Here is a 12,517-nt window from a genome sequence, read left to right as displayed (position 1 = left end):
GGCACCCATATGGGATGCTGGCACTACTGGCAGCAGCTTTACCCACTATGTCACAGTACCAGCCCTGTCATATCTCTTAAGCTTTAGTTTTATGCACATAGTGATACATTCTCTATTAGTATCTATTTAATATTATACTTTAATATGACTCACTTCCCCTACATGGTCTGGTAGGGGAACACATTTTTTTCTAGTTTCACTAAAATACATGTTTGAAAATGTGTAGTATGTTTACCTATATAACCCCTAAAATTGCTCTGAGAGCCACTAGTGGTTATGTACTCTGCTACACATTTATATATGTGGGGTAACCATCAAAAGAGATTGGGAGATTTTTCATCAAAAGCATCTCCATGTGTATATGTTAAACAAAGAACATTTAAACTAAGTAAAACAGTAAAACAAATTGTGTCACACTGAGTCATTTGTGTTCTGCCAGGCAAATTAGTAGGTATGAAATGACTTCAAAATTTTTTGTATTTCATGTTTATTTCCTAATGATTTTATAATTTCAGCCTCATAATCGTGTTGCTCAAAACTAATATGCATGCACATGCATTTATTCACAGGGTTTGAGGAAAAAAGACAACTACCCACGCAAAATGAAAACTTTCAATGTTTTATTTTTGACTGCAGCTGTTTACAGAAATATAGTTGCGAGTATACAAATGTTCCAATAGAAGCAAAATATCTTTTTAATATTTAACAAGTTATCACAGATAGCTAAAAACATAGATGCAAATGAAATTCCCCCAGAGAACAAACTGAAAATACCTGGCATCAGTGCTCTGAAATCCCAACTATGAAAGCCACAGACACACAAATGTAACCTTTTCGTCATCGCAGGACAATGGAAGAAGGCAGGTCAGTGGTTGATCAGTGTGCTCAAATAAAATTAAATAAAAATTTTAAATTGGCAGAATGATAGCTAAACCACTTGAAAACTGTTTAATGAAATATCTGTAGTATACTTAGAAGTCTAAGTGAAACAAGTGAGTGAAACTTGCAAGTGTCAAAGCGGCAGCTACTTGGAGCTTATCGAAGAAGTAAGGGAACAAGGTGAGCAGATACATTCATTAGATCAAAAGTGAGCTCAAGTAGACTGGAATCAGTCTGTAACTACTACGGTCACAATCACTTCAGTGCAGGATAGTTCTTTAATAGACAAAAAATCTGATTCCAAACCCATTCTCAAAAATGTCTGGCATCCTGTGTGTGTGTCTGTGTGTTGTCCTGAGGTTTATTAGCTAAAATAATAATAAGCAATCCTAAAAAATATTTTAAACCAGGCAAATGACTTCTGGAGAGAGACAGACAGAGACAGAGACGGGGGAGGGATGGATACGAGAGTGCACGTGAACACACGAGTGAGCAAGCAGGGACGGTCTGGTTACTCGTGGAATTCTTAAAGGAGGTATTCCAAGTTGGAGTCAAATAGAATTATGGCAGAATGCTTTGAGTATAGGAATATATTATGCAGTGAATGAGGGAAAGGGAGAGGGATTAAGGAAGGAGGAGGAATGTAATCAGAGTATCTCTCAACAGTTTGCCTGTGTATCTGCCAGCACCAAAGTTTGTGAAGTTTGCAGAGTAAGCCACGTATATTTCCACTGCCAGGATTAAGGAAAGATGACAGTGGTGATTTTAACAAAGTGACTATACATTTATTTTTATTCTGAAAAGTGTCTTTTTCTTTCATGAGTTAACTGATGATGTATAAACATTAGGAGGAAGATTAGAACAGTTAGGGAGGTACCAGTTTACACAAGGAGGTAAAAGCGAATGAGTAAGTCTTTATTTTGTGGTTATCTATGTACCAGGAAAAATGCCCAAATTATATATTATCTTACCTAATATTTATTTTAGTAAATAACTCAAGTCTAAAGCATAAGCCCTAAGGACAGATACATCTCTACTGCCTCAGTTCTTATAAAAACAAGCTACTTTTAAAGAAGTTTTACCTCTTAAAAAAAGAAAAGAAGGTGTCGTGTCAACCTGGCCAGCCATCTTGCTAACTATCTCAGATACACATATAAATACAAGGAATGACAATTTCGTTCTGAGAATTGGTCCAGGCAGAGCAAAACTGTGGTCTGCTGGCAAAGTAAGAGGCAATGAAAAGAAAGCTTGTATTGTAGAGCCCACAATATGCCCATTTTAGGGATGACAGGGAACATTAGCACCCATCAATTATATTCGCTAATTAAATGTTACAATAATTAAAAGAAATATAGAACATTGCACATATATACTTAATCAGTTAATGTAAACTTTTTAGTTAAATGGCAGAAAAATGCCAAACAACGCTGAGTTATCAATAACTAGATTAATTGTATATCTCCTTCTTAGGCAACACTGATACTAAATTGTAACTGCTAATAAATGGTTAAAGATAGCTGAAAGCTGAGCCTATGTAGTGAATAGTGTGTGCATGTGTATCAGTGGGAAGAGAGACTTTCCAGTTCCCACTAGATGAGTGCATATTGGTGGTTCTCAGATTTAGTGTGCATCAGTGTCACCTGGAGGGCTTGCTAAACCAGACTGCTGGGCCCCACTCCAGAGTTCCTGACTCAGAATGTCGGGGATAGGGCCCAAGAATGTGCATTTCTAACTAGTTCCCAGATGATGCTGATGCTAGCTGATGGGCTGAGGACTGCATTTTCAGAAACACTAGCTTACACAAACTCATACACAGAAAATTACATAATGTTCTTATAGACCTGACACAAAATATATAGGAAGAGAGCTGGTTTTAATGAACTCTCAAACATATACATTAGTACATCGACTATTTCAATGTTTCTAAGATTATCTGTCAAAATGTAATAATTTTCCTTGTTCAACTGCATTCAAAGGCTTAACTCCTACTATTTAGTCCTTTAAGAAATAGCCACATAACGTTCATACCAAATCAGCTACCTAAAATAAAGAGACACAGTATTCTGAATGGTTAATTAAGATGTAGTCATTAAGAAGGTCATCACTATACTGCATTCTCAGTTTCTCTGGAATGATTAAAGTGCATAATATCAATATGGTATTAAGAATGTGGCATAAGATGTGCAGTCTTCAGTGTCACCAACAATCACAGAAATACTTGCGTGACTAAAGCAGCTCTCTCCCCAAGGTACTACTACCCCGACCTCTCTCCAAGCGCCACCATGTGGTAAGGAGCCAGAGTAGAAGCAAAAGGAGCAAAAACAAGAGAAGCCTACTCAGTCTCACTGTATCTGGTCAACTTAGGTCTGGAGAGACTCCGACATAACCTCATTTCCTCTGATGCTATTTTCCTAGCTAGGCAATCAACTGAGGCTCTGATAGGCAAGATCCTTTTGGTTAAAAAATTTGACACTACCAGGCCTCATCTAAACTATGTTATAGTAATTTCTTTTAATCCATTTAATTTTACTTTATACCAAAAAAGATCCTTTAAACACCTCCTTCCAGAAATTTAACTACAACCATTGTGTGCAAGGAGTCTCACAGACAATAAAATATTCCTTAGTATCCAAATTAGACCTATTATTAGCTGGCTGAGAGGAAGGATAAACATATAGAAAGTCTAATTCTGTACCCTCTCACTTACCTGCCTCCAGAGGAACGTCTGGCAGTGCTTCTTTTCTGTTATTCTGAAGATAAAGGAATTTATGAAGTATTCTATGGTGACCAAGAAATGGAAAAAAGAATGGCTAAGCGGAAAAAAGAATGTTCAAATGGAAAAAGTGATGGCTGAGATCTGTTAAAATGAGCTGCTTATGTTTTTAATAACAGTGAAAAATGAAATTATAAGGGGGTACTATCATAGTAAAAAGGCACTTTTCCCAAAAACAATCTATATTTAAAATATTAATTTAAAAAATTTCCTGAAAAAGTGGAGTACAGTCAGAGTTTTATTAATAAATGAGGCTAGAATGGCATGAAAATAAATAGGGATTAAAGAAATAATCAAAGCACTAGGACAATTCACAAACTTCATAAATATAATGCTGATATTTACTCTATTATGAAGATCTCTACAATTTACCTGTAGTGACACAAACAGGCAGAATAGAAAAACCTCTTCTTAATATGTTATGAGATTGTACTAATCCACACACTAAGATATATATATGCTTGAGTTCATTTTCTGTTCCATCTGTTGACCTGCATGGTCTCCCGTGTTCACTGACATTGAACCCTTCCATATAATCAGAAGCATTCAGATGCAAGATGGCTGACATGGTTAGGGATGAAACCTGTGGTCAGGATGTGAGTAAAGCTAATCAATCTCACGTAAATGTCAGTTTTAAAAATCTATTAAGAAACAGACATCAGAACAGAAATTTTCAATGGAAAAGTAAAAAACTTTTAGGTTACCTCTAGTAAATATTTATAACCAGGTTGAATTTGAGACTTTAATTATCAAATCATTTTATTCTGGTCCTTCCTTATTTGATGATGAAACTAACAGATTCCACTTTTCCAAAATAATACTATTTATAATGGCTTAAAAGGTCAAAAGGAATTTTATTTTACTTCTGGAGGGGCACAGAGAGCTTCTTCCCATTTCCTTGGATATTATTTTTTCTAGGTAGAGTAGCTAAGGTTCTGAGGGGCAAGAAATACACTATAATGAAATTCTGAAGTATAGCACATATGATATTATTCCCCCAAAAAAGCAAGGAGGGATGGAAAGATGGAAGAATGCATGAAAAGAAGGAAAGAAGGGAAAGAGGGAAGTAGGGAGGAAGGGAAGCATGGAAGGAAAATCCCTTACTAATATTTCTATAATAAATGAAGCCCTTTAAAAACCTGTCTAGGGAGAATGAGTAAAACAGATTCATGTTAGCTTAGTAACAACATGAGACTCTGATCACAAAGATGATAAGCTCAGAAGCAAACTATACTTTCTAATTATCTTCCTCCTATGTAGATGTGGAGTATATAATGGAATGACAAAAGGAGTAACACGCACACACACACACAGATAAGCTCCAAGGATTTATGTGAATTGTTGAAAGCAAGAAGAATCGAATGTAATATAAAGAAACAAAATGTGGTTCACAGTTTATTTAGGTCCTTCTGCCATAAATAAATTTAATAGAAATTGTTTCCAAGGCCTTTGTTGATGCACAGTCTCTCCCATATGTAGCTATAACTTGTAACAATAACTGGGAAATTGCATTAGCACAAGTATCAACCACTGAGCTAACTCTTCAATAAGACAAATACTCTTTGTAACCAAATCATGTATTCAGAATGTTGTACTTAACATTGACCTTTAGGGGTAAGAATCATTTAACAATGTAAAAAAAATCATTTTGAATAAGAATATGGTAGTATAGCACAGCCCTTGTATAAATAACCACAAAATTTATGAGAATAAAAATTGGGTTTTCTGCCTCCATCCAATTGAATCACTATAGTTCAGGTATATGTTCTGTTCTACACTTAGATATTATAAAACAAAAAATTGGTCCCAGTGACTTGGCATTGCCAATCCACATTTTAGACTGATAAATCTCTTGCTAAACCACAGAACACAAATCAGCACACAAGCCAGCCTTCTTGCCACCACTTCCTCCCATAGTGCGGTAGCAACAAACATTCTAATTGGAACTTGGTGAATGAACAGACTTCTTGAGTCTCTTATGTAATCTCAGAAAAAAATTCAGAAGTAAATGTAGCTTTTTATTCCTGCTTTTAAAAATACCTGCTTGGTTTGCTTTCTCTGGTATTACAGTCAACCCCTTAGGGTTAGTGTTTTACATCTGAAAGCTGAAGTACTGGATTGTGTGGCTGATCCTTTTCATAACCTGAACTATAATTTTCCCCAATAGGGGCCAGGGGAGAGAAGATATATTGAGGAAAATATTTTTGGGTCAGAGAATTTATAAAGTAGCTCTGAATCTTACAAGATGGAGAAATGTTATTAAAATTACAAACATTTTTTAGTGTCCTTATAAATAAAAGGCATAGAATACAGAAAGCCAATTAATAAGAACAATAAGAACAATAATAAAATATTAAATATATAGTGAGCAAAGACTGAATGGCTCATTCTTGTGAAATACCACTTGACACAACTGCCTTGATAGGTTTCGTTATTCTTTAGTTTGCTGAGTGGAAGACCCAGCAACACAGCAAGCTGCCTTTAGCCCACTAATGACATCCAGGAACTACCTGATGGAACGGCCACAGATGAACAGGTCATTTGTTTCAAAAGTTACTTAAATACTCAATAAAGACATAACAAACCCCCCCTCACTGTTATCAGACGCCACGTTGTGGTAGAACATCAGACAAACTCACAAATTTACCACAAAAATGTGTGGCAAAAAAAGAATAGTTTATATATATGTATATATATAAATTTCTATATTTATGCCAATGTACTCACTCAGTACAAATAGCAAAATAGTATACCATTTCCTAAATACAAAATATAGCTTTCCAAAAAAATGAAACACACATTAGATATAAACCATCCAAAACTTGAACGATTGAAAACTGTATTCAAAATTAAATGACCCATAGTAGGTCTCTTTCTGATAAGTTCCCTTCATATCGGCAAGAAGCCTGTACTACTGAAAACGTAATTCAATGCCTCTCAATCAGAGAGAGAAAGAAAGAAAGGGTTGGGATGGAGGGAAGAATATATTAGAAGAGAAGAAAACAAATTAGAAGACAAGCACATTCAAAGAACAAAGGAAGACCATCACACAAAAGGGGAAAAATCTGGCTGTATAAACAAAACCAACACCACACAATTCAACACAATTCAGCTTAAATGCACAGGGTAGGAAAAAATAGAAACTAAACAGAAAAGTAGCCTTCATTCACAATTAACAGGCTATTTTTGTTTACTGCACTAAAAAAATAAATGAGACAGACAAGGATACCAAAACATTACATCAACACATAGAAGCCACACACATACGTTGGCCTTACACTGCACTGACAGCTTTCCACATGCCAAAAGGAAAATGGAACGTAAGCACAGGTCCAGACACAGGTGAGAGTGACAAGCAGGCATCCCGTGGGTAGCAACACCCAAAACTGTATAACTAATGCTACAACTGCAAGTTCTGGAGTGTGTTATTTTGCTCTTTACAGATGTAACGGGAGTGGATTTTTCATTTTAAGTCAGTGATATGACCCTGGAAAGCCTAAGGCTGTGGGAACCATCAGGTAAGTGACCACTTCAAACTGTAAAGCACTGAGGTGACAAGTGAATCACACTCACTGCAGCTCAGGGAAAAGAGATGTTTCAAGAAATTTCAGCTTGCCTTTTTTAAAATTGAAATTAATGTCATTTTTTATCACAGGGAAAAATTTGAAGACTTCAGAACAGCACCGTTCATGGGAAAATAGTGCATTGTTTCTCAGGAATCAACTCCCCATAATTCCTAGAAGAGTGCTCCTTGCCCTGTGCTGCAGGACTGAGGTCACCCTCAATCAAAGTAGCCTTTTCCTTTCAGTTGCTACAGGGTCATAAAGCCAGTAGAATATTAATACTTGCCTAACATAAGTGAAAAAGAGGTGGGAAATAATTTAGATGCATATAAAAAGGGAATACCAGCCCAAGACTGGGGAAGAAAACAGACTCAAATTACTCTGTCAGTTTACACTACTGTAGGAGGATACAGGAACATAATTTACCATATATTATCCCCTTCATTTCTATAGAGAAAGATAATTATTTTTCTATGCACAGTTATGGCTAGACCTCTTAGTAGTAGATACACAGAGAACTAACAACTCTCTGAAAAATAATATCAATAGCATTCCAGCTGTTTCCAGTTTTGTATGTCATCTGTCTTTGTGTTAAATTAAGTCCTTTTATCCATATAGAGTTTTTAGTACAGCTTATTCATCAGAATGGTACCCCCTTTTTCATTTTGGCCACTAGCTGTGCTTTTTATATTGAAAAACATCACAGCCTTAGTTATTATTGAACTTTACTTTTTCAAAAGCCATTACTTAACTAAATAATGCAAGAAAGAAAATAACCAGGAACAAAAGTAAACATGACAAATACTATTTTCTAATAGCAATAATAACTGAGTGTGGTTGGTTGGTCCAGCCTTGAACTTACACTGTACTTTTAAAGAAATTATGCCAAGGAAAATATTAACAGTTAATTCTGTCAGCTGGCAACTCAAATAGTTTCTCAGTCATCACTGTTATTAGGAATACATAACATTGGTGGCTAGTCACTGCAACAGGCAGCAAAGGTGTGCTCTTTTGCAGAGTAAAATCTATCCATTTACTCAAATACAGTTTTTCTAATTTTGTTTTTAAAATAACAGTTCAATGATCCTCGTGGAAACACAAGATCTCAGGACATCGTGGAATCAGGATTTTCTTCATGAAATCTCTAAAAAAAAAAAAGAAAAGAAAAAGTTTACTATAACTTACTAGGGAGGGAAATCATTTACAAAGTGCCTGTCACCTTAAATAAGCCCAAAGTATATTATTCAGTACTATAAGTCAAACTATCATTTTTACTTTTTATCATAAGCAGACTTTTCTGACTCAAAGTCATTTCTTAAAGAAAGGCAAAATGAGGCACAACCATCTCTCATGTATAGCACAAAGGAAACACTTTGTACATTCTTCAGATTTCTGTCATTCCAAGGCAAAGAAGTTTAGAGCCAGAGGAATGCCCAAATATTAAGAATATCATCATAGGTTATCATTAATAGTAACTTATTCAGAGCAAAAATTACCAACTTGTGAGCAAGCAATAGTTTAAAATAAAAGAGTCAAGGGCTGGTGCCGCGGCTCACTAGGCTAATCCTCTGCCTTGCGGCGCCGGCACACCAGGTTCTAGTCCCGGTCGGGGCACCGGATTCTGTCCCGGTTGCCCCTCTTCCAGGCAAGCTCTCTGCTGTGGCCCGGGAGTGCAGCGCCGGCCGCAGTGGCCATTGGAGGGTGAACCAACGGCAAAGGAAGACCTTTCTCTCTCTCTCTCTCTCTCTCACTGTCCACTCTGCCTGTTCAAAATAAATAAATAAATAAAATAAAAGAGTCAAAGCAGTGCTATTTCTTAACTCCAGTCTGTTTAGGAGAAAATTTATTGATGATTTTCAAGAAGAAGCCACAATGTAATACTTACATATCCAGTTAAAAGGAGCCAGTCAAGTTGTTCCCTTGGTTTTGCAATGAAACAAGCAAATCAATCTTTTCGATGTTCTGGTTGGTATTTAGAGAGGATGCCAGGGGAGAATTCTCTGGCATTTGCTGAGAAAGAAGTGTTGTCACAGGTGACTGGCCCTCATTTTGTGGCTGGCCTGGCTGACTTATGGCCATCAACTGATCTGGCAATGTAGCTGGTCCAGAGGTTAAAAGCTGACTACAGTCTGCAGAGACATTGAAAATAGAAGCTATCTGATTAGTTAAGATTCATGGGAAGATTATTTATTAGTTGCTGGGGGCAATTCATTAGTGTGTTTACCCAGTTTTTTACTAAAAGTCAGGCACCTGACAATCCAAGGAAAAGCTTTTCATAGAATGATACTGGAATTCATCTTAGGTTTGCTGTTAGTAGTATAAATATACAGCCTGCTTAGGTATCATCATAAATCTTATATAACTTCTTTATTGCATAAACATTAAAGATGGGTATAAATCTCCTTAGAAACTACTTACTTTAATTAGCTGAAATAATATTTGTCATTTTTACTTCATTTTTCTTTCAAATTTATAGCTTAAACTGGCAAACACATACCCATCTATATACATTAGCATATCTAATCCTTCCAATATCTTTGTCAAGTATGTAAAATTATCAACATTTTAGATGTGGAAATTCAGTCCCATAAATGTCAAATACTTTGTCCAAGAGCTCACAGTATATAAGCAGTACAGTTCTAACTAAAATCCATGGTAAGACCACCTTATTTTGCTTCCTTCTATAATAACAATCTGAACTTTTCAAGTAAGTCATGAGAAATTAGAAAGAGTTTCTTACTATTTTGAATGCCAAACAAGAACATTCCTGAAGTCTGCTGAGATGAACCAGGAGAATTCTGGAGTTGGTTCATTGTGCCTCCTGCAGTGTTGTGAAATAAAGAAGCCTGTGGCTGAGGTGAAGATGTGGCTCCTTGGATTCCAGGCAAGTTGCTCTGAGAGGAATAAAGAGGAGACTGTTGCATGTCCTGTTGGTTTATACTGGTCTGCAGTGCAGACATGGATGCAGGAGACAAGAAGAGTGTTACTTGCTGCTCTTGAGAACTAGGTGACCCTTGTACCAGCTGAATCTGAGGAGAGCTGTGGAACAAAGGGGTCTGTGATGATTCAGACTGGCTAGGACCTGGGTTCTGAAGTGAGGAAACTGTGGGCTGATTTTGGAATTGCATTGGCTGCTGTTCTTGGTTCATTGGAGCCATGTTACTTTGTTGGTGAAAAATTGATTGGTTCTGTTGTTCCTGGCTGGCCATTGGATTTTGGTTTGGGTTGAATATCATGTTTGGTGGTGGCTGCTTCTGAGATGCCATTGCAGCCATAGTGTTCTGATTACCGAACAACATGCTCGGCGGCGGCTGCTGCTGCGGCTGCTGCTGCTGTTGCTGCTGCTGCTGCTGCTGCTGCTGCTCCTGGGATGGAGAGTTACTCTGCATGGCAACCATTGAATGCTGCGACTGGAACATTGCTCCTTGTTGGTTTTGGGGCATTGGATTAGGTGGAAGGGAGCCCAGAGATACTTGTGGCTGAAATAAACCTTGCTGGGAAGGTTGTGTCTGTTCCTGTGAAAGCATGGGGGTCTGGATGTGTGTTATTGGAGCCTGCTGTTGGAAAGCAGCTTGCTGTTCGGTGTTTGAGGTTGACTGAAGAGGAGAAATTGAGTTCTGTGCTGCAAAAAAGGAAATCTGTTCTTCTTGGGCTACTGCGTTAGTTTGAAGATTATTCATAGAACCTTGGGAAAGAAAGATGTTGGGTGACTGCTGGTCCTGAGCAACTGAAGAGCCCTGTAACACAGTGATGGTACTTTGAGAGTGAAACATTGAAGACTGCATTGGTTCAGAAGAAGTTGTAGAAGTCTGACTATGGACAATGGGATTTGGACTGTGAAAAATAGAGCCTTGAGTTTCCTGGGAGAGGTTCTGAGGGTCGGCAATAGGGTTCTGAGGATGAAAAAGCGGAGCCTGTGAATGAGAAGACTGCTGCAAAAAGTTCCCAGATTGAAGTGACATCATCTCGTTACTTTGCTGAAATAAACCATTACTTTGTTGCTGGGCACCACTATTCTGAACACTCATTATACTTTTTGTAGATGAAAAAAGGTTGACTTGAGATGGATTGTCCCCACCGTGTTGCATTTGGACCATGGTCTGAAAGACACTGCTCTGAATTTGTTTTGCTTGTGCTCCAGGTTCTTCGCCATCTCCTGAACTTGATGTCTGAAACATGGAGGTGCCAGGGGCTGCCACCTGCTGTGTGGTCGTGGTGGAAGTTTCATTTCCAGAAACTGCAGGAGGAGATGAAAACAATTCACACTGCATTTGCATGTCCTCACTGGAAGACAATGCACTCATCATGTGAGAGGGCTGCTGGTAAACTGGCGACTGCTGGAGGTTCCCATTTGCCGACGCAGTTGAAGGGAATAGCTCCGACTGAATCTGGGCAGCTGCTTGGCAGATACTCTGTTGCATCTCCATCACCATGGCAGCTGATGATTCCATCACTTGCTGCTGCTGTTGCTGCTGCTGTTGACTTGATAATGCGTTTTCAGACTGGGAATGAACACTTTCAGCTCTTCCAGGTATTAAATTATCTGGTCTGGTATGGACTGCTGGCTCCGTTGAGGAAAACATTCCAGGGCTTACGCTGTTCTGAATTTGACTGACTTGTTGAAAAATGTCTGCACTAAGCTGTTCTTGAACATTCTCATTACCATCTGGAGCAGAAAATAAAACTGAAGATAACTGTTGTTGTGCCTCTAAAACTTGTTGGACCAAGTCAACGCTTCCACTGCTGCCATTAGCACTACTGCCTGTAAAACTTCCTGCTTGTAACTGCTGAATGGTATTCTGTAGCTGACTCACACTATTTGGTGATGGAAAAATATTTGATGACATCTGTTGCTGCAAAGTCTGTGCTTGTTCTTGTAGTGGCGACTGCTGCTGTTGCTGGGACGCCTCAGTCAGCTGTGACAAATTGACCACTGTGCCGTCTGACTGTAATACTTCTCTAGACTGACTTTCTCTTGTCTGGAACTGTGTGGCCTGCTGCAGTAAAGCCTCACTGTTGGGCAGCTGACTAGAGGCAGAAACCGCTGGAAAAGTACCAGCCTGTGAGATGTCCTGTGTTTGGATAGTTGTCAGGGTCTCTGTGTTGTATGCCTTGGGCTGGATCTGCTGCTGCTTTTCATTCTCAGATGGTAAGTGGGAAGATGATGGAGACGAAAATGACCCATTTCCTGCTATATTAGAGATATTTTCTAAAGTTTGCTGAGTTGATCCAACTGTCTTTGTCGTCTAAAAAATAAAAATTTCCAAGTAATATCTATGTATGCATATATATATTTATAAAA

General features: G+C 38.0%; 1 protein-coding gene across 10 annotated transcripts in view; it reads right to left on the bottom strand.

Moving 5' to 3' along the window:
• Positions 1-603: 603 nt before the first annotated feature.
• NFAT5 (nuclear factor of activated T cells 5) overlaps positions 604-12,517 on the bottom strand; it is a 155,524-nt gene continuing 143,610 nt past the window's right edge. For all 10 annotated transcript variants that reach the window (XM_070062631.1, XM_070062634.1, XM_070062630.1 and 7 more), the window contains 3 exons: positions 9,956-12,461; positions 9,101-9,344; positions 604-8,359 (listed from right to left, as the gene is read on the bottom strand). In XM_070062631.1, coding sequence (XP_069918732.1) covers positions 9,109-9,344; positions 9,956-12,461 — 2,742 coding nt within the window. In that variant the 3' untranslated portion in view covers positions 604-8,359; positions 9,101-9,108. The remainder of the gene's footprint in view (positions 8,360-9,100; positions 9,345-9,955; positions 12,462-12,517) is intronic.

Source organism: Oryctolagus cuniculus, chromosome 18 (genome assembly GCF_051225735.1).
Source record: "Oryctolagus cuniculus isolate XC-2025 breed Fujian yellow rabbit chromosome 18, ASM5122573v1, whole genome shotgun sequence".
In the NCBI taxonomy this organism is placed as follows: Eukaryota; Metazoa; Chordata; class Mammalia; order Lagomorpha; family Leporidae; genus Oryctolagus; species Oryctolagus cuniculus.
This window is presented reverse-complemented; position numbering and strand designations above follow the sequence as displayed.